General features: G+C 40.5%; 1 protein-coding gene across 1 annotated transcript in view; it reads left to right on the forward strand.

Annotated features, from left to right (window-relative positions):
* The window catches only part of Thsd7b (thrombospondin type 1 domain containing 7B), a 565,744-nt gene that overhangs the window by 47,427 nt on the left and 494,564 nt on the right, over nt 1-23,753 (forward strand). The window contains exon 4 of the mRNA XM_055603283.1: nt 8,906-9,075. Within this exon, the coding sequence (XP_055459258.1) occupies nt 8,906-9,075 (170 nt within the window). The remainder of the gene's footprint in view (nt 1-8,905; nt 9,076-23,753) is intronic.

The following is a 23,753-nucleotide window of genomic DNA, read 5'->3' on the forward strand; positions in this document are numbered from 1 at the left end:
TCTTTCCTCCCCTTTTCTTTCTTTCTTCTTTCCTTCCCTCCCTTCCTCCCCTTTTTTTCCCTTCCTTCCCTCCTTCTCTTTTATCCTCCTTTTCTCCCTGCTAAGAGCAAGGCAGCTAGAAGAGTATTTGACCCATATTTAATGTTCACTAGACACTGGATGAATGATTGCTCAGGTACCAGAAAGATATCCAGAAAATATCTCGCATGTATACTTTATTGCGTGCATACAGTTACCAAATATTGTGTGCAAAGAAATGAAAGGCATTTTCAAAGCACCTGAAATTATCCAAATAAAGATGATTAGGTAGAAACTACCCCAGACAGCAATGACTATAGAGAGTTCGTGCGGTCTCAGATGGTCTCTGCTGATTTTCCAGCACATTTTCCAGATTAAAACAAATTCTGTTTTCATTGGTTGTGAGCATTACCTCAGATAGGACTAAGAGTGAGATCACAGTCTGGATTTGTTCACAACTTGGCTTCTAACACACATCACCAATCACAGCTTTTAAATCTTCTCCCATTGATTTCTCTCAGTGCACCCAACACCCCCACACATAATACAAGCTCAATAAAGATTGTCAGATGGATTAATGGGTCCTTTAAGAAGGCATTGTTTCAGTTGTTTAAACTAAAGCGATTTCTGTGGCAGTTGAGAAGTAAAGGAGCCATACCCTGGAACCCTGGAACACTATAGAGACTGTTTCAGAAAAGAAACAAGTTTTCTAAGAATTTGAAATTATGTCCTCAGGATATTGGCACCTGTTTTATTGGATCTATTACTGGCGAATGTGGTTTCATGAGTCCTCCTGGACAGAGGAGCTGTTCCCCAGTTAGTGTGAGGAAGTTAACGTACTGTTAAGTGCTGTGCATAGCGATAGAAGTCTATTAATAATACATATGTGGAGTTTGGCTAGCAAAGCCATCTGCTGTGGAGCACGGAGCCTTGCGCTTCAGAGTAGCTTTCCGTAATCAATAGCTCACTCTATCCAATAAAAAATTACTAGAGCATAAAATGCATAAAAGCTTGACCAGTTCCCTTATGCTGATGGTCCATTGCGGAGTGGGGGAGACAAGTTAATTCTTCTCCAAGTGCATTTACAACTTTCAAAGGACAAGAGACATTATCATAAATTAGTCACACTGCAGATCACTAATTTTTAATACACACACACATTTAATTTGAATACCTTTCACCAGGGTTTCAATTCCAGGAGTGTTTGCAAATCTATATGTACTCAATCAAAACATGACCATTAACTAATGCAATTATTCTATCAATCTGTCATCATTAAATCACTTAAGATTCTATCCCATGGTCTTGGCTTCACATCTCAGCCATTCAATGAGGGAGAGAGGAAGCACACACTCCTGCAGCCCTGAGCCTGAGGAAAGCTTCAGTGCTTAGCTGTGCAAGGGCAGAGGCTGTGGTGGAGCTGGCCTCTTATGACCCTTAGACTCCCTTTATGATACATTGATATGGTGGAAATATTGAAAGAATCATTGCTAAACGCTTCTTCTCTAATTTTGACTTTGTTCGTTTAGGAGAGCTTTTCTCATTGTGCACAGAATGAGAATTTAAAACTCCCCCCCCCCTTAGTGTCTCAACAGAGGGATTAGGTTTAGTTACAGAATTCCTCGAATTAGACATCACTCAGGAAGCCAGGCTGCTACAGTTACTGAGTTCCAGGACGTCAGATCGTCCTGTCCCAGCCTAGATCTTTTGCCTCTTCAATTTTGTATGGGAAATGTATTTCCACACTTAAAAGCGTGCTCTTTGAGTTAGCATTCGCGTCTTTTACAGTAGTGAATATTTATTTACACAGTGCATGTTGATCGTAGCCATCTATCACTTCTTCCCCGCTCCCTCCTGTGTCCCCATCTTTCCTCCTTCTCAGCTTCATGTTCTCCTGTTACTGTTTTTTTAAGGATCCATTTCTTATTTTTAATCATGTGTGTGCATGTGTGTGTGCGTGTGCACGTGACTGCAGGTGTTTGAGGAGGCTGGAAGAATGTGTTGTATCCCTTGTGGTTACAGCTGCAGGTGTTTGTGAGCTTCCTGACTTGGGTGCTGGGAATTGAACCTGGGTCGTCTATAAAAGCAGTAAGTGCTCTTAACCATTGAACTGGCTCTCTAGCCCCATACTGTTGTATCCTATTTTTGCTGTTGCTGCTGCTGTTGTTGTTGTTAATATTATTATTACACAGTTCTTTAGGCTCCATGTAGTACCATAGAACGATAGAAAATCCTATCTTACTCTTTATGTCTGATGGAGATGTGCTGATTAACCACCAATGGATAACAGGCTTCAGGCATGGCTTTATGGGTTTAGAAAATAGAATCTAGGATATAAACAGAAAGGAAAGGGCTGAACTGCTCAGTTATAATGCATGTTCATGTCCCCCTGGTATATTTCTGGAGCATTTTCTTCTGTGTGTTCAGTGGCAAGGAATTTTCCTCATTCGTCACTCTTCTTTTTCTCTTCCATCCTGTGATTAACTTATTAGAAAGGTGTTTCCACCTTCAAAGAGCATCAAGAATGCAATTGCTTCTCTCCAATTCTCACCAGGACTGCTGCAGTTTAGCTATTCCAGGCTTACAAAACTTTCTCCCTTATCTCTTTCCCCTACTGATCCATATTCTTCATTCCCCTCTTTCATGATCCTACTTAAACCACTTCATCTTTATAATTGCTTATTGTCTTTGGGAAATCATCACCCTTATACTAGCTGGCAAGGTTCTCTGGGTAGCTTGGTTTTGGGTCCACCACAGTGGCCTCTGTACAATTTTTAGGGTCCAAGCTTGACTTTTGAGCATGCTCACCAACCTGTGAGAGCATCGATGTCTTCTTGGTTCTCTGCTCTCTGCCTCTTTTTACTCAGGACTCAGGTCTTTCTTGATGAGGCTCTCTCTCTGTCCATCTCTCTTTCTTGCTGGTATAATGCCATGCTAGATGCTGAAGCCCTGATGTCTGCCTGTCTCACTGGAAGACAAACATCCTCCCTGGGTCTTGGAGTCTGTCCTCCTCCCTGATGTCTGAAATCACTCACAGCATGCACAGAGCTGGAAGTCAGAATTCCATTGCTGAGGAAAGGGTGTGTGGACATACCATGTGCTAGAGATAAACCTCCTGTCTGAGCAGGCCTATCTCTGTTCCTGGTAGAGGCTGCTTTTCAGGTACTTGCTGGCTTCAGTCTCCAGTGTATGATCTTACATTCTCCCATCTCTGCTTTAAGAGTTGTCTTCCTTGCATGTAGCCCATATTTGGAGTCCTAACATTTCCCTCCTTGGATGTTGTTGAGGTTTTAGAATGACTAGAGGTGTGCTCACTTCCTAACATCAGGGGCCACAGAGTCATTTCCACAAGAGTGATGGCTGATGCACTCAAAAAGAACAAACAAGAGAGTAATGTGAAGGATTTGATTTTCCGGTTTTCTTTTAAAAGATACTCTCCTTCTAGAAACATGTCTTTGTCAACTGTTAGTGAGATTTGAGTTTTCAGTTAGAAAGCCTTTTGCTTGGTTTTCATTTCCTCCTCCTTGTAACTATCTTTCCTCTATCTAAAGTTTTAAAATTTAACCCTGTGAAGCTATAGCAGTCAGAGTAAAAAACAAGTAGTTGGTAGATATTATAAAGCCATGTTTATGTGTGACTAGAAGATGGATTGTCTTGATGTTGAAAAATGTTATTGGACAGACATCAATGAAGGACCAATGGAGGATATCTGTATTTCAGTCCAGAATATAATTCCTCCAACTAGTAATGGCACTTGCTGGTTCTTGACGTAGCCAGGTAAGCAGAGACCTATGGTTTACTGAGCAAAGATTCAGTTTTAACAGAGTGAGCTTTCCCATTCACTGTTACAACAGAGTCAAACACACTTTACTTTGAGTTCCTCTCTACCACTTATGTATGTGACATTGAAAAGGTTAGTTTTCATGCCCATTATCTCATATGTAATTGTAAATTATATTTTTATTATAGGATTATTGAGAGTATAATTTAAAGTACTGTGCCTTCACCATTAATACAAATCATGCCATAGAATAAGCGCAATAAATGTTAGCTCCTATTTTTACTATTTAGAGTATTTATCCTGACACCATAGCAGCCCAAATAAATTAATTCCATGTTTATTCTCTTCAGCCAGATGGACAAGAAAAAGCGAATTGATCTATAGACATGCCAGAGGAGGGGGAATGGAAATTCACTGTTTTTTTTTTTTTTCTTTGGTGTTCATTTGGTGCATGGGAGGCCTCTCCATGTCCATTTTCACAGCAGTGTTACTTCCCCAGAGGATATGGATTCTGGTTTCTAAGACTCCAAAGTCCCCTCCTGAGCAGGATGGCAACAAGAGGACGTGTTGAAAGGCCCTGGGGGTGGAGACAGGCGTCCGCAAAGCCCAGTCTTTGACACAGACACAGCCATTAAGGAGAAGGTCGCAGGCTGGGGAGCCAGCCCTTGCCGGGTCTGTTGGCATGAGTGCTTCTAAAGGAGCGAGCATCGTTTAGCTGAGCACACTACTCCTTTCATTTCTTATTCTGTCAGATCCTAGAGGCGCTCTCTCTCAGGTTAGTGAGGCTCAGGGCACTCAGTTTTCACGCTGCTGGGTGATTTGTGACTAAACATAACTGAGGCTTTTGGAAAACATGGAGTGAAAAGAGATGAGCAAAGACTGAAATGACTCACATTTTTAAAAGAGCATAAGCCCTTTACTGGGCATTTTTTTTCTCTTTTTTGCCTCTTGCTGACTTGGTGTTTTCTCAGGGATGGGAAACAACAGGGAAAATGACAAAGCCCCCCCCCCCCTTGTCACTAGCAAGTGACAAGAACAATGGAGGCTGGGCCTTTGTAGTTAATGAGCTACAAACAGATTTTGTTTCTTTATGTAAAACTGTAGTGGTTAAGCTTTCCTTTTTATTTTTCTTTGTAATGACTTGCAAATTCTATCCATTGCTAATTATTACAGGGTTGTGAAAAATTAATTGAAAAAGCAGTTTTTACAAAATAACCTATTTCCTGTTTGACTAGCAATAGTGCTAAACTGTTTTCCATGCTCTTTTCAACACTTTGATTGCTAAAATGGGAATGTGGCGTTAAAAAATATTTAATCCAGGACATTTTATATTAAAAACATTTTAGATTTTTTTCCTTAGGTAGTTCTAAACATGTATACAATGTGTCTTGATCATATCTACCTCAACGTTTTCTTCCCTGCCAACTTCCTTTAGGCTTTCCTCTCCTCTCCTCCCCTCCCCTCCCCTCCCCTCCCCTCCTCTCCCCTCCTCTCCCTTCGACTCTGGAGGAAGGGTTGAGAAGGCACAGATCCTGGGACTCAAGCAAGTGGCAAAAGCAGTCTCTTTTATTTTAGGAAGAGGATGTTCCCTTATACCCTCAGACCAGCACTCCATTGGTTCCTAGATTGCAGGCTGTTATTTTGGCTCCTCTTTGGCTCATGCCTCATCACCCACTGTGATGTCATCAGGCTCCTGTAGTGTCCTGGCAGGTCTCAGGCAAAGCAAGTCTGGAAATGTCCATTTCCAGCAGTAGCCCAGCCACACATGCACACTGTTTAGCAGCAGGCTTTATTCTTACTCAATGGCCTTATTCCTCCCGTAACCAACCACTGGGGAATAGCGCCCTACCGGTGGCCACAGCCCTGATGAAAGGTCACACTCCCTCTCTCAGCAGCCAGCAACTACCAATGACTCCTCAACTTGGAGTAGGGCCTTGTGAACATCTTCCTGATCTATGCTGGGATTTTAACTAGCTTGATTTTGCACAGGTCTCTCAGTAGCCACATCGGCTTAGAGTTATGTGTGCAATAGCCATGTCCTGTCCAAGGAGAGCACCCTTCACCAGCCTCTCACTCTAGCATCCTTTCTGTCCTCTGTTCTTCAGGTTTGCATGAACTTTAAGATTGAAGTGGTTGATGCAGATGTCTCATCTGTGCTGAACCCTCACAGCCTGTTATTCTCATGACTTTGACTGGTCTTTGGGTGAACCACCAGCCATTTTAAAATAAGCTTCTCTCACCAGCAGCACAAATCTATGGGTATACACAAACATTTATGTTAGTTTGACAAGATGAACTTTTTTAAAACAACAGTAGGTTCCCCTTAGGGCCCTGGCATGAATTCCAGGCACTATAGCATAGACTTCAAATCAAATCAGAGAGTGGTTGGATAGCCCTCCAACAGTTGTGCCACTATTGCCGCAGAGGGCACCTTTTACCTGGCAGGACAATTTTGGAGCATATAGGGTACAGTGCTAGGCAAGACCTAATATATAACTGTCAGTGAAACCTATGACATCCTCAGGAATGTGTGTGTGTGTGCGTGTGTGTGTGTGTGTGGTGAGAAAACAATGGACAAATACAAAGAGAAGGATATAAAGAGACAGGGGACTAGGGATACAGCTCAGTTGCCTAAAGTGCTTGCCTCTCATGTGTGAAGCCCTGTGCACAATCACTAGCAATGCATAGAACAAGTATGATGCTATATTGCTATAACTCAAGTACTCCAGAGGTTGAGATAGGAGGATCAAAAGTTTTAGGTTATCTTTGGCTGCAAAACAAGTGTGAGTTCAAAGCAAATCTGGAATACAATTACCCTTGTCTCAAGTAAAAAAAAAAAAAAAAAAAAAAAAAAAAAAAAAAAAAAAAAAAAAAAAGAATACACACACACACACACACACATGAAGTAGAGATAAAGTGGAGAAAAGAATAGGAGGATTAACTTTTATTGTATGACAAGCTCAATGCTTGTTGTTATTATCTGCATCTTCTACATGGGGAATTAGAACTACAGAACAGTTTGATCGAGCTGAACGACTACTAAGTGGCCAGGCAGGTTACAGAGCAGGTTGGTGAGATTCTTAAGTAAATCCTGGTCTATACCACAGCGCATACTACACCTCTTGTTTGTCTTTCTTACTGGCTTGTCAGATGCTGTAGCTAGCGTCTTATGAGAGTCAAGAAAGAAGAGCCCCTGAGGGAGAAGAGTTGAACAATAACACGGTCCCACAGTCCATTATCCACCTCACTGTACTTTGCCATGAACAGTGACCTGTGTCCCACAGACCAGAGCCAAGTCATCCACTTGTGTGACCAGAGTGGGATGAGACATTGGGAACGGGTTACTTATAGATAGTCTTTTAGAGAAGTGCTGCCTCATGATCTAGGGAGACCTGGCCTCTCAATCTTTCTGCTGCCCAATAAATTAGAAGAATGCTGTTGTCATCACCTGTAAGGAGGAAGGCTAGGTCTTGGGACTCTAAATTCTTTCTTTGTAACAAATCTTTGCCCTGATCTGTGCATAGTACACGTTTGTATGTAGTATTTGGTGTAGTATGTATGTGTACATGTAAGGTTGTGTGTGTGTGTGTGTGTGTGTGTGTACATGCGGTGGCTAAAGGCTGATAGCAGGTATTTTCCTTACTTCCTCTCTGCCTTGTTTTCAAGACAAAGCCCTTCAGTACTTCTGAAGCTCATATCTGTCTAGATTGGCCGGCTGGAAAGCTGCAGGAATTTTCATGTCTCCACCCATCTGGGCTTTTTACATGAGAGCTGGGCACCTGAACTCAGGTCCTCACACTGCACAGCTGAACCTGCTCCCCAGCAGTCCCTTGTCCAGAGCTCTTTAAGCCTGAGGAAATCATGTAGAAGTGAAGTAATAAGGATGAGGGAGAAAAATCCAGTTACAGCAAGCCTGGAAGGGTCGTGAATATCTTTGTCTCTAGAATGAGTTCCTCATGGACTAATGATTCTGGGCTTTCAAGCTGTTTAGAACGATGCCATTCACTTTGCAGGTTTGATCATTAACAAGATTTTTAGGTATTTTCGTATTTGCCATTTGACTTTCAATCTCACACTCGTTTCTGAAATGAAGCGTGGTCTTACTGACATGTATGATTATGACATTTTATTTCCATTATAAACAATCAACAGCATACCTGAGAAATCTTTCCTAACGTCTTAGAATGTTCTTAGGTTTTCTTTGTTATTCCTGAAGGTAATAAGTGTGTGGGTATGTATGAGAATGTGGTGGGTTAGAGTAATGGTTTGGGCTTGAGGAACGCTGCAGTTACCCCCAAAAGGAAATTATGTCTGAAGATGTTAACCCGTGTATGATTGTTGATAGTTCTGTTTTCTCTAAATTGCATATAAACTCTATTGTATTTTACTACTTCAGCTTTATCTGCTTTGAAATGTTTCTTAAACAATCAGTTATAAGACAGGGAGACCAACTTCTAAGTCAGTTAAGTGACCTCATGCTGCTTGTGTTGAAAGACCCTTGTTGGCTGAAACACAGTGACATGCACAGTGCTAACTCATTTTAATAAACATGTAACACATATTTTAATGAATTCATCTTAATTGCTTTATCCCAGTGTCAAGGTGTTAAATGGGAAGAAAATGGTTTCTACATCATGATTGAGATGTTAGAGTCCACTTCGGCATGTTTGAAAACAAAATATCTGCAAGAGGATACATTACTCTGCTAACTGAAAAAGAAAGCTAACTTGCATGCAGTTGTCTGGAAGGCTGTCTGTTGACTCCTAGTAACAATTTCAGCTGCCATTTATTAGCCTTGTTGTGTTCCCAGATCTTTCCTTTAATTCTTCTTTCTCTCCTACTTCACACTGAGGCACACCCATCACTTGCTTTATTTTCCTCCTTTCAGTCTGGTCACCTTGTGCTGTCTGTTGCTACAATGGAACATTCTGTTGCCTGTTATTTCTGTGGGAAATAACAAGGATTTAGCATTGCAAAGCCAGGATTCTTGTTTCTCCACAGTGAGAAAGAGATTTTCATACACATTTGATGTCATTGCCTGCTTTCTTCAGAGCTGTATACTTTCCTCATTGCCTCTTCTTCTTTTAAACAAATCAAACTGAACAGGTATTCCTGGAGAACCTCTGAATGGAAGGAATGCCAAGTCTCTCTTCTTCTGGAGCAACAAGACCCACTTTGGCATGAGACAGGACCAATCTGCGGTGGTGGGATCCAGACCCGGGAGGTGTACTGTGCCCAAAGCTTACCAGCAACCGTCACTTCAAGGGCCAAGGAAGGTAGGCAGCCAGCTCCTGGCAGAGGGTGATGCTGGCTGGAAGGAGCACCCCCCCCCCCGTACCACTCCTAGTCATTTTCTTAAGTTGGAGATAAATATTTCTTTATTCTTTAATTTTTATACATTTTATTTTTATCATATCTATCCACTACCTTCAACTTCCCCTAGTGACCTCATCTCCATCACTCTCCAAACTTCTTGCCCTGCCTTTTTGGATAATAACCCTCTAAGTTCACCTAGTGTGTCCCATACACAAATAGGTATGGAACCAGCCTCTAGGCCCTGGGCAGCTTACCAGTTGGTTCAGTCAAAGGAGAGTGCTATTTTTTCCCCCTCACTCAGCAAGCACCAACTGCTGATAGCTCCTGGACAAGGGTGGGGGTCTCAGAGGCCCCTCGGCTACACGTGCTGGAACTTTGACAGCCTTGATCTTGAGCATGTCCTAGGCCAGTAACCATAGGGGCTGTGGCTGTGTGTAACCATCCTGCTGTGCTCAGAAGTCTGTATCTTACAGTTCTGTTCTTCATCTTCCAGCTCTTGGACACTTTCTGTCCACTCTTCTGCTATAGTCTCTGGAGGCTTGGAGAGATGAAGCCTGCATCATACTTTCTGATACTATGAAAGCTAACAGCAGGGAGAGAGTTTCCTGGCCAGTCTTGGTTAGCTCCTCTGTGTTTTGTATTTAAAACAAGTGGTGTCTGTAGCAGTTGGTCTTGTCATCAAATTACAGTAGGCAATCAAGAGCCTCTCATGGCAACAGCTTTTATTGTGTGGTGTGCCTCTGGGGTCTCCCTGATGAGCCGCTCACTCAGAAGGAGGTGACCTATGAATACCACTGTGGTTTTCACTTAGTAAAGGGCTTTCGGGGAGCAACAGCACCTGCCACCTGCACGGGGCTCTTCTGTTCAAATTCTCCTACACGTGCACATGCATGCACGCACGCCACGTGATTTCTGTAAGACCTTTTCATAGAGCCTTAGTTTTAATACCCCCTGATCTTCCCTGTTGTTAAATTTTGTGAGGGTGTACATATGTACAGAACATTCCTTTAAAAATATTAAGAATCCACCATTTTATTAGCAAATTTTAATGTACCCACAAAAAGGTAGGGGGCGCCAGACGAGATGGAACCGACAAAGTCTTTAACGTTAACTTTCTGTTTGAAGGTGCATTGCCTACCATGGGCCGTTTGTGCAGTTTGGGGTGGTGATGACACGTAGGAGGAAACCCGCTCAGATTTGTGCGTATTTATTGACCACATACACAATATTGGAGGCTAGTGCTTGCACTCTAAGAGAACCTGCGGCTTCTGTCAGCTGTCTGAAAAATCGAGGCTGAATGGATCCTCAGAGGTGGGATGGACCTGAGAAGGGAATTCCTGGAGCTTCCCAAGTCTGAGCACCACTACTCCGGGGATTTTGTTTGGGAAGATGGGATCCAAGCTTTCTTATTATGAGAACATATGGCTTTTATTATATAATCTTCTCCTGCTAGATACATCTTTGTGCTAAATCTCTGAGTTCTAAAAGCATCGATGGCTCTGAGTTTAAATGGTCACGTTTTGGGACAATGCTGCTTAAAAATAGTAATTGTTTTCTTTCCTCTAATTATAGTTATGAAAATTGACAACTTATGTACTTTGTGTTTCAGGAGAACAACACTTAGAGTAAAAGCTCCAGGGTATTCTTTCAAATGTTGAGCCTGTTTCTGTCTCATCTCCTCTCTTTTTCCCTTTCACTCATGACTTTAGTTCAAGGAACTTCAGAGACAAATGCTTGAATAACTATGATCTATCTATTTTTTTCCTGCTTTGGCTTTGTATCTTCTACTCAAATTTCATCTTCCTAAAGTTTCCTTTATAAAACATAATGATATTTTTAGTAAATCTCCTGTTTCTAAAGTTTCTTCAACCGCGTGTCCAGCTTTGTTAATGGAAACATATGGTGGGCAGTGTCCTGGATAGTGTCTATTGCCAGCTTGACACAGCCTAGAGTCTCCTGGAAAGAGGCTATGAGCTTCAGCTGATGAATGGCCTCGATCAGGTTAGCCTGTGGGCACAACCATCAGGAGTGTCTTTACCGTATTAATGGCTGATGCAGAGGGTAAGCCTCTGTGGCCAGCACTATCCCTATGCAGGATGCTGTTGGCTAGAGAGCAGCATCCTCCCTGCTTCTTTGCTTGAGTCTCTGCCCTAACTTCCTTCCCTCATCAATGGCTTGCGACCTGCAAATGTGAGCCCACTAAACACTTCCCAAGTTGCTTCTGCTCAGACTGTTGTTATCAAGCAACAGAAAGCAAACTAGATTAGGCAAGGAAATTGCAATTAGCAAAGCCATGGGAAGAGGGTGTTTTAGTATTGAAGGGTAAATACTACACAATGGAAGAGCAAACAAAGAAGAGATATTCACCACAGCTTGAGTACCATCTGAATAAAGCATGGAAAAGAAGATACTGTCTTAGGCCAGGGCACACTCCACAATTAATTCTTGGGTATTCATGTGGAAACAGTAAGCACTTTAGAAGCTCTCAGTCCTGAGGGAAGGGATGTCTGAGGGTGTGAACCTGCTGACGTGTGACTCAGCCATGTCTCCTTGTGCAGAGCTGAATACACCCAGCCAAGCTCTTTTCTGACATGGCCTCCCAGCCACGTGGGAGGCAAGAGAGAGTGTCCCACTTAGCAAAGGTTTCATTCTGCTCTGTAATGCAAATGGAGCAGCAGGAGCATCTGTCCATCACTTTCCCTCCTTATATGCTTTCATTTCTACTATCACTCACATGCAACCCTTGACAAACTGGTTGCTACACAGATTTCTTCTAGACCCGAATTAAATGCAAGAGTACATTTGAGTTTCTATCGTAAAGGAACAGTGATTGTTTGTTAAATTAGGTCAATAGGATTTAAACATTTCCAACTTTGTCTGCTAAGGTAGTAATAAATGCCCATACTAATGGCATTTCCTTACAAATGTATTTAAAATGAATGAATTAACTTATTTATTTATGAGCATGTGTATATGGTGCCATGTGCCTCAGTGTAAGTCATGGGGCCTTTCTGGGAGTCAGTTCTCTCTTTGCACTACCTGGCTTCTGGGGATCAAACAGAAGTTGTCAGGCTCGGATTGAAGCCATCTCTCCTGCCCCTTTAAAACAAGTTTTTAAGCTGATGGCATTCATTTTTGAATTTTCTTTTAATTTTTATAAATTACAGTTTATTCACATTGTATCCCAGCTGTAGCCTCCACTTTTTCCCCTTCCAATCCCATCCTCCCTCCCTCTTCTCCTTCCATGTCCCTCCCTCAGTCCACTGATAGGGGAAGTCCTCCTCCTTCCCTTTCATCTGACCCTAGCCTATCAGGTCTCATCAGGCTGCATCATCTTCCTCTGTGGCCTTGTGAGGCTACTCCCCTCCAGGTAGAGGTGATCAGAGAGCCCAGTCAATGAGTTCATGTCAGAGTCAGTCCCTTTTCCCATTACTAGGGAACCCTCTTCGAAACTGAGCTGCCATGGTACACTGTTTTTTATTCCGTCAAAAACATTCTATCATGGGCCAGCTTTACTTTAATCTATGTCCTAGACACTATCATTATAAATGAGTTCCTATCTTTTCATTGGGAAAGCGGCATAATGATTATGCTTTGGTAGCGTCAGGTCTTGTGATCATTGTAAACACAACTCCTGAAGGTAAGCCTCGTGAACGGACCACAGGAAATGTCACTGTGGGTAGGGACTGAATGGAGATGTGTATATTGCCGTGGTCTGTGAACTGGTAAGTAAAACTGAGGGTTAAGGGAATTTGACAGGCATTGGGAAAGGAGTTCTCTACACTACTCTGTGTTTAATACTTTATTTTTGACATTATGATTAGGTCTTGAAAGCAGAGAATGAATCTCTTTATGCTAGCTCCCTGTAACTATATTAAAATGTCAGTATACTAAGGAAACTCTCATAACTCTATTTGCAAACTTACTTGGCTATCTAGGAATATTTTCAGATATAAATAATGTTAGTTCTGAGCAGATGGATCTATTTATTAAGGTGAGATTGAAAAAGATCTCCAGTCTTGCCAAGGACTAGAAATGTCCTTTGCTTGTCTTCAGAGGTTGGTCTTGAAGTCAATAAGCTGATTTGATTGTGAGAATGAGGTGTCATAAGGATAATGGTAGGAACTGTCCTTTACTGTCACCCTGAGAGGATAAACAGGGCAGTTTAAACAGGGTGGTAGCATTTTATCTTGTCTGTACTAAGGAAGAAAATAGACAACTGAATGAAATAGCCTCTGCTAACTCACAGCAGAATACTTGATAAGAATCCTGCTGAGGCCCAAAGCAATAAGAGCATTGGCCTATGATAGCTCCACCTTGAAAATTTCCTCTGTTGTTGAGATGATGGCTGCAGGGGAAAGTCAGCAGGTAGAAGCAGGAGAGTAAGATCATCAGCCTCATCTCCATACTCCTCAGTGAATCAGACAGTGAAGGAAAAAAAGTGAGTGAAATCAGGGGGTTGTTCCTTACTAATAATCAACAGAATGAGACAGTGGAGGAAAGAGGTCAAGAGAGAGAGGAGGAGTTGGAGGAAAGGATGACAGCACAGCCTCACCTGTTAGAGCTTTTTAATTACATAGTGAGTTTTCTCTCTCTGCTTTTCTCTCCAACCCATAAACTGTAGTGTGGTGCGTGGGAATTGAAAGTCATTTTTTTCATAGGTTATTGTTATAGAGTCCGAAGTCCACAAGTTGAAGTTTGACTCCATCGCTTTCTTATATAAGGACTACTGAGAAAGCTACCTGGGTAGACAACTTTTCTATAAATAACAGTAGTAAAATGCCAGTAAAAATAATATTACATATGCCATTATTTAAACATCACTTTTTTATACAGACAAACAGACTGTATGATTGTTTAATTGAATGGTTGCTAAATAGATGATAGATTGACAAATAGCAATAAATACATAAATGAATAGAGCTTTATTTTTCTCTAAAAATGTGAAGCATTTTGCAGAGAAAAAATTATTAGTAAATATTTAGAGGCGACTTGGTCACTGGAAGTCTAAATTAAGGTTGATTTATTTTGGCTGTGTTTGATTGCCTTTTAAAAATCTAAATTCAGTCCTTTTCTAAATCAAGTGTAACAAACTTATATTGGTGTGATATAGTCATGTTTATTACATTACTATGATTAGCAAAAGCACTGAAGAGCTCCTATTTTAATCATTAATTAAATTATCAGGCACTTCTTGACATTATGTATTTCCCAATTCATTTAGCTCAAGATATACTTTACATTATTTAAGTGAGAGCAGGACAGAGCTGAAAACAAGATGCAGGATAACTGAAGGAGACACTTTACACCGAGTGCATTACTTATAGATAAATAGCCCTATTTGCTGACACATGCGTCCTACTTAATATGATTTTGTAAAGAAGAAAAGCAGGTGCTCTCCCTCTGGGAAATGAAATATATTTTCAAAATTAGCCCAGAAAAATTGATAATTCCATGCTATGTGTTACTGAAACTAAAGCATGTAGCATCACAGAAGAGGGAGATTGTCAAGGACTAGAACTGGATATGAGTTTAGATTTTTTTAGTGATGTCTCACGGCCCCAAAAAAAGCCCTAACCCCAATATTCACATAGGCTCTATTCTCTAAAGGGCATCTGCCATTGAAGTCTATGTTTTCACAGGAATGAGAGAAGTCAACAATTAAGCAGTATTGGTGAAGGTTAATACGTGTGAAGGAAGGTAAAGATCAAGAGGCATCTCTTCCTTTTCCTTTATATTTATTATCTTTTTTCCTTTTATAACTTTGATTTTTATTTCATTTTTATCATCCATTTTTTAAATGTCTTTTTCTCTTTCACCTTGCATAAATCTTGAAAGCAAGCATACTTTCAGTGATTACAGTAGACTTTGCAGCAGTTCACACAATTTTTGGAAAAAAAAATGTAGACCTGAACTCAGTAGATATTTCTTGAACAAATGCATATAAATTCCTGCGTACTATCTTAGGTTTAGTGGGAGGCACTTCTTTTGACTTTGGCATACCTTCCTCTTTGTTCCATTTATTCACATACACCTGCGCTCCATTAATGAACAGTCAAGCTTCCCTCTTTGTAATCAGAAAAATCATTCTAAGCCTAGTACATTGAAATCTTTAGTTGAATATTTCACTTGACTTCATTTTGTCAGCTAGACTGAATTTGCTCTGAGTGCCAAGCCAGGAGGTAATGAAGTTCCTCTTGGCAGCAGAATCTGAGACAAAGTCATTGCTTCCAAATTTATTTAAGTCTTTTAAAATCTGTGGCTGTGCAGCAAGTGAGAGGGGCCAAACTAGTCCTTATGCACCACCTTTTTACAGGACAGTCTCAGCATTCTTTACAAGCTCTTCCGGGGCATTTTCCCAGGCTCTAGTTTTAGATCCTCATTAGGTCCTCCTCTCAAGAGGGAAGACTCATTCATCAGATCCCCATGAGCCCAGGAAGAGTTAAGTGGCCCCTAATATCTTCTGGACCTTTTCTTGGGTTCTTGTGGGAAGTAACTGATTCCTACATCAACATAAAACCTGAAAAAGCAACAACATTTTGATGCATCTTTTAGTAACCCTGCCTTCTATGTCTCAATGGAGAATGCATGGATCTATCCATTTATGGTTTTATAAATTCTGCTTCTTATTCTTTATAACAATCAAATTTGTTTAGTTGGTATACAATGAAATATTTTGACTTATGACCATATTGAGGGATGAAGAACTCAAAGTATTTAGTCTCTATGTCTCTGTATCGTCTACTCTTCAGGTGAGAATCCCTAATATGTTCTTTTTAGCCATTTTCAAGCATGACAACTACTACATAGTTGTACACTAGAACTCTTGAGCTTCTGTCTCCCAAGATGTGGTATTCTTTAGAATTTAATAATATTGATGACTCTGGACAAACTTTACTCATATTACCTCAGTGCTTTATAGGTTTGGAACTCTGACCTAGATTCATATTTTACTGTTTAAATAATCTATAGACATTTTAAATTTGGTGTTTTCCACATTATATTCTTCACTCTTTTCCCAGATCCTTAGAGGTTTTCTTAATGTGCTAAGACTCCTACAATTATCTCTTTCTCCCAAGGACTCATAATAAAATTAGTAATGTATGCCTTGGTAGTTCATTGCCAGTGGCCTCTTAGTTCATGTTCAATTTACTGGTAAATTTATTTATACCTGAAGATGTAATTTCTTTATTCAGTTATTCTCTCTCACTATTTCTCACACCATTTCTCATACTGGTGTCAATTACAGTTTTCTAATGAAATCCCCTCTTTCTTTCCTCTTACCCTTTCCAGACAGTGTTCATGCATCGTTTAGCACTCTTTGGTCTGATCCTTCCTCTCACAGGCTGAATAACCTGCTGGTTTGCATAACATATGCACAGTCTCTAGAGAGGAAGATATGGACACCTTGGAATGGCTAGCACCCCCCGTGCCCAAACTTCCCCTTTTGACCCTGAGAAGCAAAAGAATATGTAGTGGAAAGCTACCTGTAGCAGTCTTTTTAAAACTCTACTTTATTTGGGCTGTTTAGGCCTCTACTTCCATTCCAATATTAAAGAAGAGAGAAAAGGTTAGTGAGTAGAGGGGGCCCCTTTATTTCTCCCAGATAGTTAAGGTCAAGGGGTTCTTTTAGGACTCTATACCAATCTCTCTCCACCACAGATGCAGCTAGCAGTCTCTTCCATGCTGCTGCACCCTGAAGGTTTTCTCTCCATCTCTCTACTCCAAACCACCATACTGTCTCTGGTCTCTGGTCTCTGGTCTCTGCAAACTGCTACATAGCACACACCAACCCTGAAGGCCATATCAAACACCACACTGCCTCTTTCTCACTGTCATATCTATACTTGCAGAGTCCTAGACCACGCCCCTCCCACGCCACATGTGGAAGGCCGTTGCCAGCTGGCACAGATCATGCCCCACACATGATAATTAACAGGTGTCTACAAACTATAGCCCAACTAAAATCCTTCACTTGGAATCAAAACACATTTACATAACATAACTGAGTTTACAAAGAAACCAAAACTTCCATTACAAGAATACTTGGAATTTCTTTTCTTTTCTTTTCTTTTCTTTTCTTTTCTTTTCTTTTCTTTTCTTTTCTTTTCTTTTCTTTCCTTCCTTCCTTCCTTCCTTCCTTCCTTCCTTCCTTCCTTCCTTCCTTCTTTCTTTCTTTCTTTCTTTCTTTCTTTTTTTTTTGTCTTTTTGTAAAAATACAATTTATTCACTTTGTATGCTGGCTGTAGCCCCATATCTCATCACCTCCCAGTCCTACTCTTTCTCTTCTTTCCCTATGCCCCTCCCCTACTCCACTGATGGGGGATCCCCCTCCCCTTCTATATGACCCTAAGTAATCAGTTCTCATCAGGACTGGCTGCCTTGTCTTCCTCTGTGGCTTGGCAAGGCTGCTCCCCTCCAGGGGAAGATGATCAAAGAGCTGGACACTGAGTCCATGTCAGAGACAGCCCTTGCTCCCCTTACTGGGGAAAGCACACTGAGACTGAGCTGCCATGCGCAGGGGGTCTAGGTCCTCTGCATGAATGATCCTTGGTTGATTCATCAGTCTCTGCAGGGTTCCTTGGTCCCAGATATTTTTGTTCTGTTGGTCTCCTTGTGGAACTCCTGTCCCCTCCATGTCTTTCTTTCTCCCTCTTCTTCCATAAGATTCAAGGGACAGAACAGTTCACCTTGCTCAGTGGTTACTTGGTGCACTCTCGGTGCACAGAGGTCTGTGTTCTTAGTAATTGAGAGCCTGAGCTTGAGGTAGGGATTGCCACATTTGGGATGAGCTGTCCCATTCTTAGCTGTATGACGACAGGGATGCCACCCAACCTCTGGGAGACGCTCGCTCTTTCATCTGTAAAATTGAAATAACATTAGAGTTGTCAGGAAGATGCATTTTTAAAGAAGAGAAAAGTCACATCACAACACCTAACCCATGAAAGACTCCAAAAGCACAAATTGCTCATTTTTAAAAATTAAACATTTGTGCATTTATCAAGACAGCTCTACAGACTAAGCACTATGCCGTGGATTTGGAATGGAAATGAATACATCAACCCACAATATGAGAAAACCAAAGCCAATTGGAAGGAGAAACAAAATCAGATTACATGGGTCTCTTACCATGAATCTTACAGTTCAGGTGTATAAAAAGCATATTTCAAATGCAAGATTAAATTTACATCATAGAAGAGCAAAGGGCTTTACCTTTAAAATTCTTATTAAAATGAAAATGCCTCAGCCTCCTCATCTGTAAAATTAGAGTTAGAATCTAGTCCAACAGGAAAGTTTCTGTCAGTAGTGCAGTTATATTGCTTGTTCTGTCTGCAAAGAGGTTCAATTGTATTTTGAAAAAGTATTTTGGAGCTAGCAGAGGCTGGCCTAGGCACTGGACACTTTATCGACAGACTTAATGTTGGGATGAGGTAGGTGTGTCATTGCTTATCTCACAAACAGGGCCCCCTATTCTGTGTTCTTGCATGGTGTAGCATTTTTGTATTGCCAACAAGTTGAACTCTGCACTGGGAATTCAGTTATGGGCATGGCATTCAGGCTGACTGGGTTTCGGGAAGACTGCAATGTGAGGGCTGTGGCATGCTGTGTAGAATGAGGGGGTGGGGAGTTTGGAATTGGGGTATTGCTAATTAAAATATGCAGTCATATCTCCAGGACTTCTTAGAACACAAATGAAAAATCTAGTAAAAAACAAAATTCTAGAGGACTTGAGCATGGCCAGTATAGAAAATGCTCACGATTTTAGATTTGAATGTATAGCACACCCATGTACCAAGCAATGTAAGAATTTAAAGTGTCACCACCCTATGAAAACTCTGCTAAACTGTGTTCATAGATAACTGCTGGATGCTATCAGCCTCCTTGGCTTGAGACAAAGTGGTCCACTTACACACAGCAATGTCCCTAATAAATTAGCATCATTATGCCAGTCTCTCACACCCCAGTTCTAGTAGTGAGACACCTTTAGGGTAGATAATGCCTGCACACACAGTGGGTGTGTGCTGGGAGGACACCTCCCATAGACCCACTGGCCTCTTCTAGGGTGGCTTTAAGTAGTGCCGTGCAAATGTGGCCCAGCAGGTGACAGCATCTCTTTCTTCCAATCCTAACAGTTTTAAAAATAAAGTCTGGGACCCAAGATGCCTTTATTACTGATCAAAACAAGTCCTGACTTGAATGACATATTCCTCATAATGCAAAAAATATACACACATACACATGTTACCATTACTCTTTGTATGCAAATGGAACTATAATTTTATATCATAAATAATATAGTGATTTTCAAATGATAACCAAGAAGGGCTATCTCTGCTATATGAAATAATATCGTTTTCACATCTCCCCCAAACTTAGGTTGACGGAAGGCAACCTTGTAAACCGTGTGTATAGAATATTTTAGCAGATACTTCACTTTGCAGTGTTCACACATGAGCAATTATTATAGTTAAACTATACAATTAAAATCATTTATTTGGAAAATTATAGTAGTCTGCTTTGGAAATTGTTATATTGTTCCAAATCAAATAGATATTATTAGATATTGATGTATAGTTCATAAGTATGAGAAAATGTTATGTGGGTAAATGTTTAATAGAATTCTGCTGCACAAACTCTTGAGATGTGATGCAAAATGATTCCAACACTGTTACTGACCTGTCTGGCTGATCTCTTCAGACAAGTTCAGGTGCGCATTGCTATGTGAATGACTTCCTTCCGAGATCACAGCAGCAAAACATTCTTCCTTAAGAACTACATAAAAGGGGATAAATGGGGAAAGATGATCTAGGGAATTACAAATTTTTATTTCATAATATTTTAGGGTAAATATACTGACTAAATATTTTTTTGATTTTTAGGTCATGTGTGCTAAACTACTAAAATACATACATGTATTTTAAAAGACAAAAATTCTGTAATTTGAATCACTTCCGATTTTTAAAAGTCAGATGTGGGATATTCGGTTTTTGAAAATTTAAGTTTCTTATTATGAAATTGATTTATTGTATTTTTTTAAGAGGTGAAAGCAATTGATCCAGTGTCTGGTACATCCTTGGCATGTGCTCTACCACTGAGCTGTGTTCCTAGTGCAGGCTTTGGTACTTTTACGTAAGTGTGATGAACTATTCTGGTTTTTCCTCTAAGAACTTACCAGATCTATTGCTTCCTAGAGCTTCATCCCGTGTTACGTCTCCTCTGTTCTGTATCACTCATGGATATTTAGTGTCAGATATGTTGAGGGGTTTGCTTTCTGATGTCTTGGCTGCACAGCCCAAGTCAGCTCTGGCCCTCTAAGGCAGAGGGTGCTTCTTGGCAGCTTCGAGTGACACGTATACCCTGTTGCTCAGAACACATCTGGGCACTACAGACTTTAAGTGTAGGGAAATAAAGTAAATAGTATTAGCTTTTGTTGTTGTTGTTCCAGGAACATGAGTAGTAAGAAACACTGCGTTGGAAGTCAGGAGAATGGAATTCTAACTTTGTTCTGTGTCGTCCACAATGGCTCTTTCCTTGACCAGGAGGATTGCTAGCTGACCACCTTCAACTTTGCCTCTTTAAAGGTTAGGCTAGAAGATGTGTTTATCCCAATCCTATGAGAGAAGGTACTATATGGAATATGGAGATGAAACCTGCTACGAAGATAACTTCTGTGTGCGTCACACTCTCCTTCCTTTCTGCCACAGCTTCTTTCATTGATGGGAATGGACTGGCAATGCTCCAAGTTTTCCCGAAGTTACACGTGAAACTCTATTTCCTGCTAGAGAATGCACTGGGAGGGTGGCATTACTCCTTGAATCTACTCTTAACCGCTTGTAGCCGCAACCACATCTATCATTTTTAAGACTGTGAGAGTCATGAAAATAAACTCTAATATTATTGATTCAATAATTCTTTTCTACCTGTATCTACTTACATTAAAGCAAACTATTAAATAAAAAAAAAGCCTGAAATAAATGGGATCTGGGGACAGAGGCAATTTAATCATCTATTTATCAAGAACTACCAACAGTCATTTTAAAAAATAATTTAGTCCTCTGATTCTTGCTAAGTCCATTTCTTTCTCGGCTTGTCTAATGGAGCTTCTTCTAATTCTGTGACTCTAGTCTGGGGACTGGAAATGAGAAAGTCTCAGGTTATTTTCCTAGTAGGGAAGTGTAGGAAAGGCTGATGCAATCGCTACTTTTGAGATGTGAAAACAGTCCTGTAGGCATTCAAGCCTGCCTGACTTGGAGCTGGAGAGCTGGAGACCCAAGCCTCAAGACTTCAACTTCTCACTCCATATGTAACTTCCCACCCTTTATTCTGGAAGGAAAAGTGAATGATCCTGCAAAGTATACCTTTCCTCCTAACTTAAAGCTATTTTCCCTTACACTAAATTACTTTCCAGTCTAATTTCTTCCCAGCTAAATTCGGCAAGTATTCAAGTTCTTTGGATTGGAAGGAAGCCCCAGGAACCATGGGGCTCCCAAGAGAACTTATTCCAATGAAAATCCCCTTAAGGGGTGGGGGCCGGGCATGGTGTGGAGACAGTGGCTTTAGCACCAAAGCTTTTAATGACTTTGCTAACTCTAATTGCTTTTTAGCTAAGACTGTGGAATCCCATTTGCTGGTTGATTCTTCTATCTTCTATAAAGCTACATGGCTTTTCTTCATGGCTCTGTAGGAAACTCCCGTGGTGATAATTCTATGTCAGAGATCCTCAAAGATCTGTAACCTTTCATAGAGAGGAAGATAATTATTTTTAACTCAGCTTCCAACTAACTGGAGACAGAATAAAAGCTTAAGAGAGATGTTGACTTTTACAGATAAGTCCACACATCAGTGTGCTCGCCCTCAGAATTCTGAAGCTCAGTATGTCAACTCTGCCTGCTTTCTCTTTTATCTTTTGTAGAGGGGAGTTGCGCGGCACATTTTAGTCCCATTTGCAGGTCAGTGCATTTTGATCTGTTTTTCATGTCAGATATACGACTTCTCGAAGGAGCTTGGCATTCTCTTCTAATCCTATTTTGAACATCAGATCATACTTCTTAAATTCAGCTTCACACAACGACTTCCTCACTCCATGTGTCTAGGTAAGCCTTCACGACTTAAAATGCTATGAGTTGAAGGGTTCATACTTATAATATAGATACAGGTCTCAGTATTGTATTTATTTTGTTTTTCAACAAGCGTACACATGAGAATTTGTAGAAGTAGATGAGAACGGGAGTGATTTTTATGTGATCATTTTTGATACTTAGAAGACAAATACCAAAGTATGCCCGGGAGTTTTGATGTTTTGATAAGGGACTATCAACGTTCAGACAGCAGAACATCCTTTAGAATTTAAACAAGAAGTTGCATTGGAATGGATTGCTTCACTCTTCAAGGAGGCAAAGGGAACTGACAAGGGGTGGCGGGGCTTAGAACTGACACATGGTGTGTGTCCATAGTTCATTTTGGACATTGGAAGGTGAAGTTGTCTGAAGGGATCTGGAAGAAACACTTGCCAAAAAGATAGTGTGTGGCTTACTGATCATTATGCTTTAATAATGTGGGTAGTCCTGTCCACCTGTTCAAAAGATAATTTTAAACTCCATGGTTACTATAATGTTTACTCTTCCTGCTTCCCAGCCTCCTCCCTCATGGGCTTCCTCCCTTCCTCTGTCTCTGTCTCTATCTCTGTCTCTGTATTAGCCATATATATATTTGTCTTTGGGGATGTTTGTGTTTGAACTGGTGGAGTAGACCATTCTCTTGGTAATGTAGGTAAACCCCTTGTGCTCATTACAGAGTTTTAAGTGTCAGAATCTTTAATACTTGTACACAACCTTAAATCACTGTCATCTCCAAACCAGTGCTTTTTCAGTTTGTGCAAGTGAAGACTTGGAATTTAGATATATAGCCTCAGCAGATTTTCTCTAACTGATCTTGTAACCTCTACCAACCAGATAAGCAAGAGGGTGGAACCATGTGTCTCCAATTTGAAAGGGATGAGAGGTGCTGATGTCTCAGACTAATGAAAACATTCTTGAATGAGGTTTTAGGTTCATGCTAGAAATACTACTAGAAAAGTTACGTCTTTACAGAGTAGCAGTTAGTAAGGATAATTTTTCCTGTATCTCAGTACTTCATTTGCATCCATTTCTTTAGGTTCTCTGTTTACAAGCTATAAAAAAAATCTATTTTTCATGTAAAAATCCTCAAACACTTAAAGACATTTGCACTGTGCTTTCTATGTGTTCTTGCACTATTAATAAACTCTACCTTACAACTTTTTCCTCTGGCTAATATTTTTATATTACTTCATCATTAAATATATATGAAAAACTCTAATTACCTCTAATGAAGTATGATTTAATTTCCATGTAGTCACTATATAAAAATATGCCATTGAGTTTTGACCTGGATTTTTATCACCTTGAATTGAATTGTCTTCTATTTCTACTTTCTCATATACTCCACTGTAAATCAGCCAGAAAGATCAAAGTCCCCTTGGTTTGGTATGTGCAATGGAAAATATATTGGACTTTCTAGATTTAGAAAATATTTTAAAAAGAAAGATGTTTGTTCATGGACACTAAAGGTCTCTATCAATTACTGTATGAAGGAACTTCCACCTGACCATACAGGCAAT

The sequence above is a fragment of the Psammomys obesus genome, unplaced genomic scaffold, assembly GCF_907164565.1.
Source record: "Psammomys obesus unplaced genomic scaffold, mPsaObe1.curated_primary_1811, whole genome shotgun sequence".
Lineage (NCBI taxonomy): Eukaryota > Metazoa > Chordata > Mammalia > Rodentia > Muridae > Psammomys > Psammomys obesus.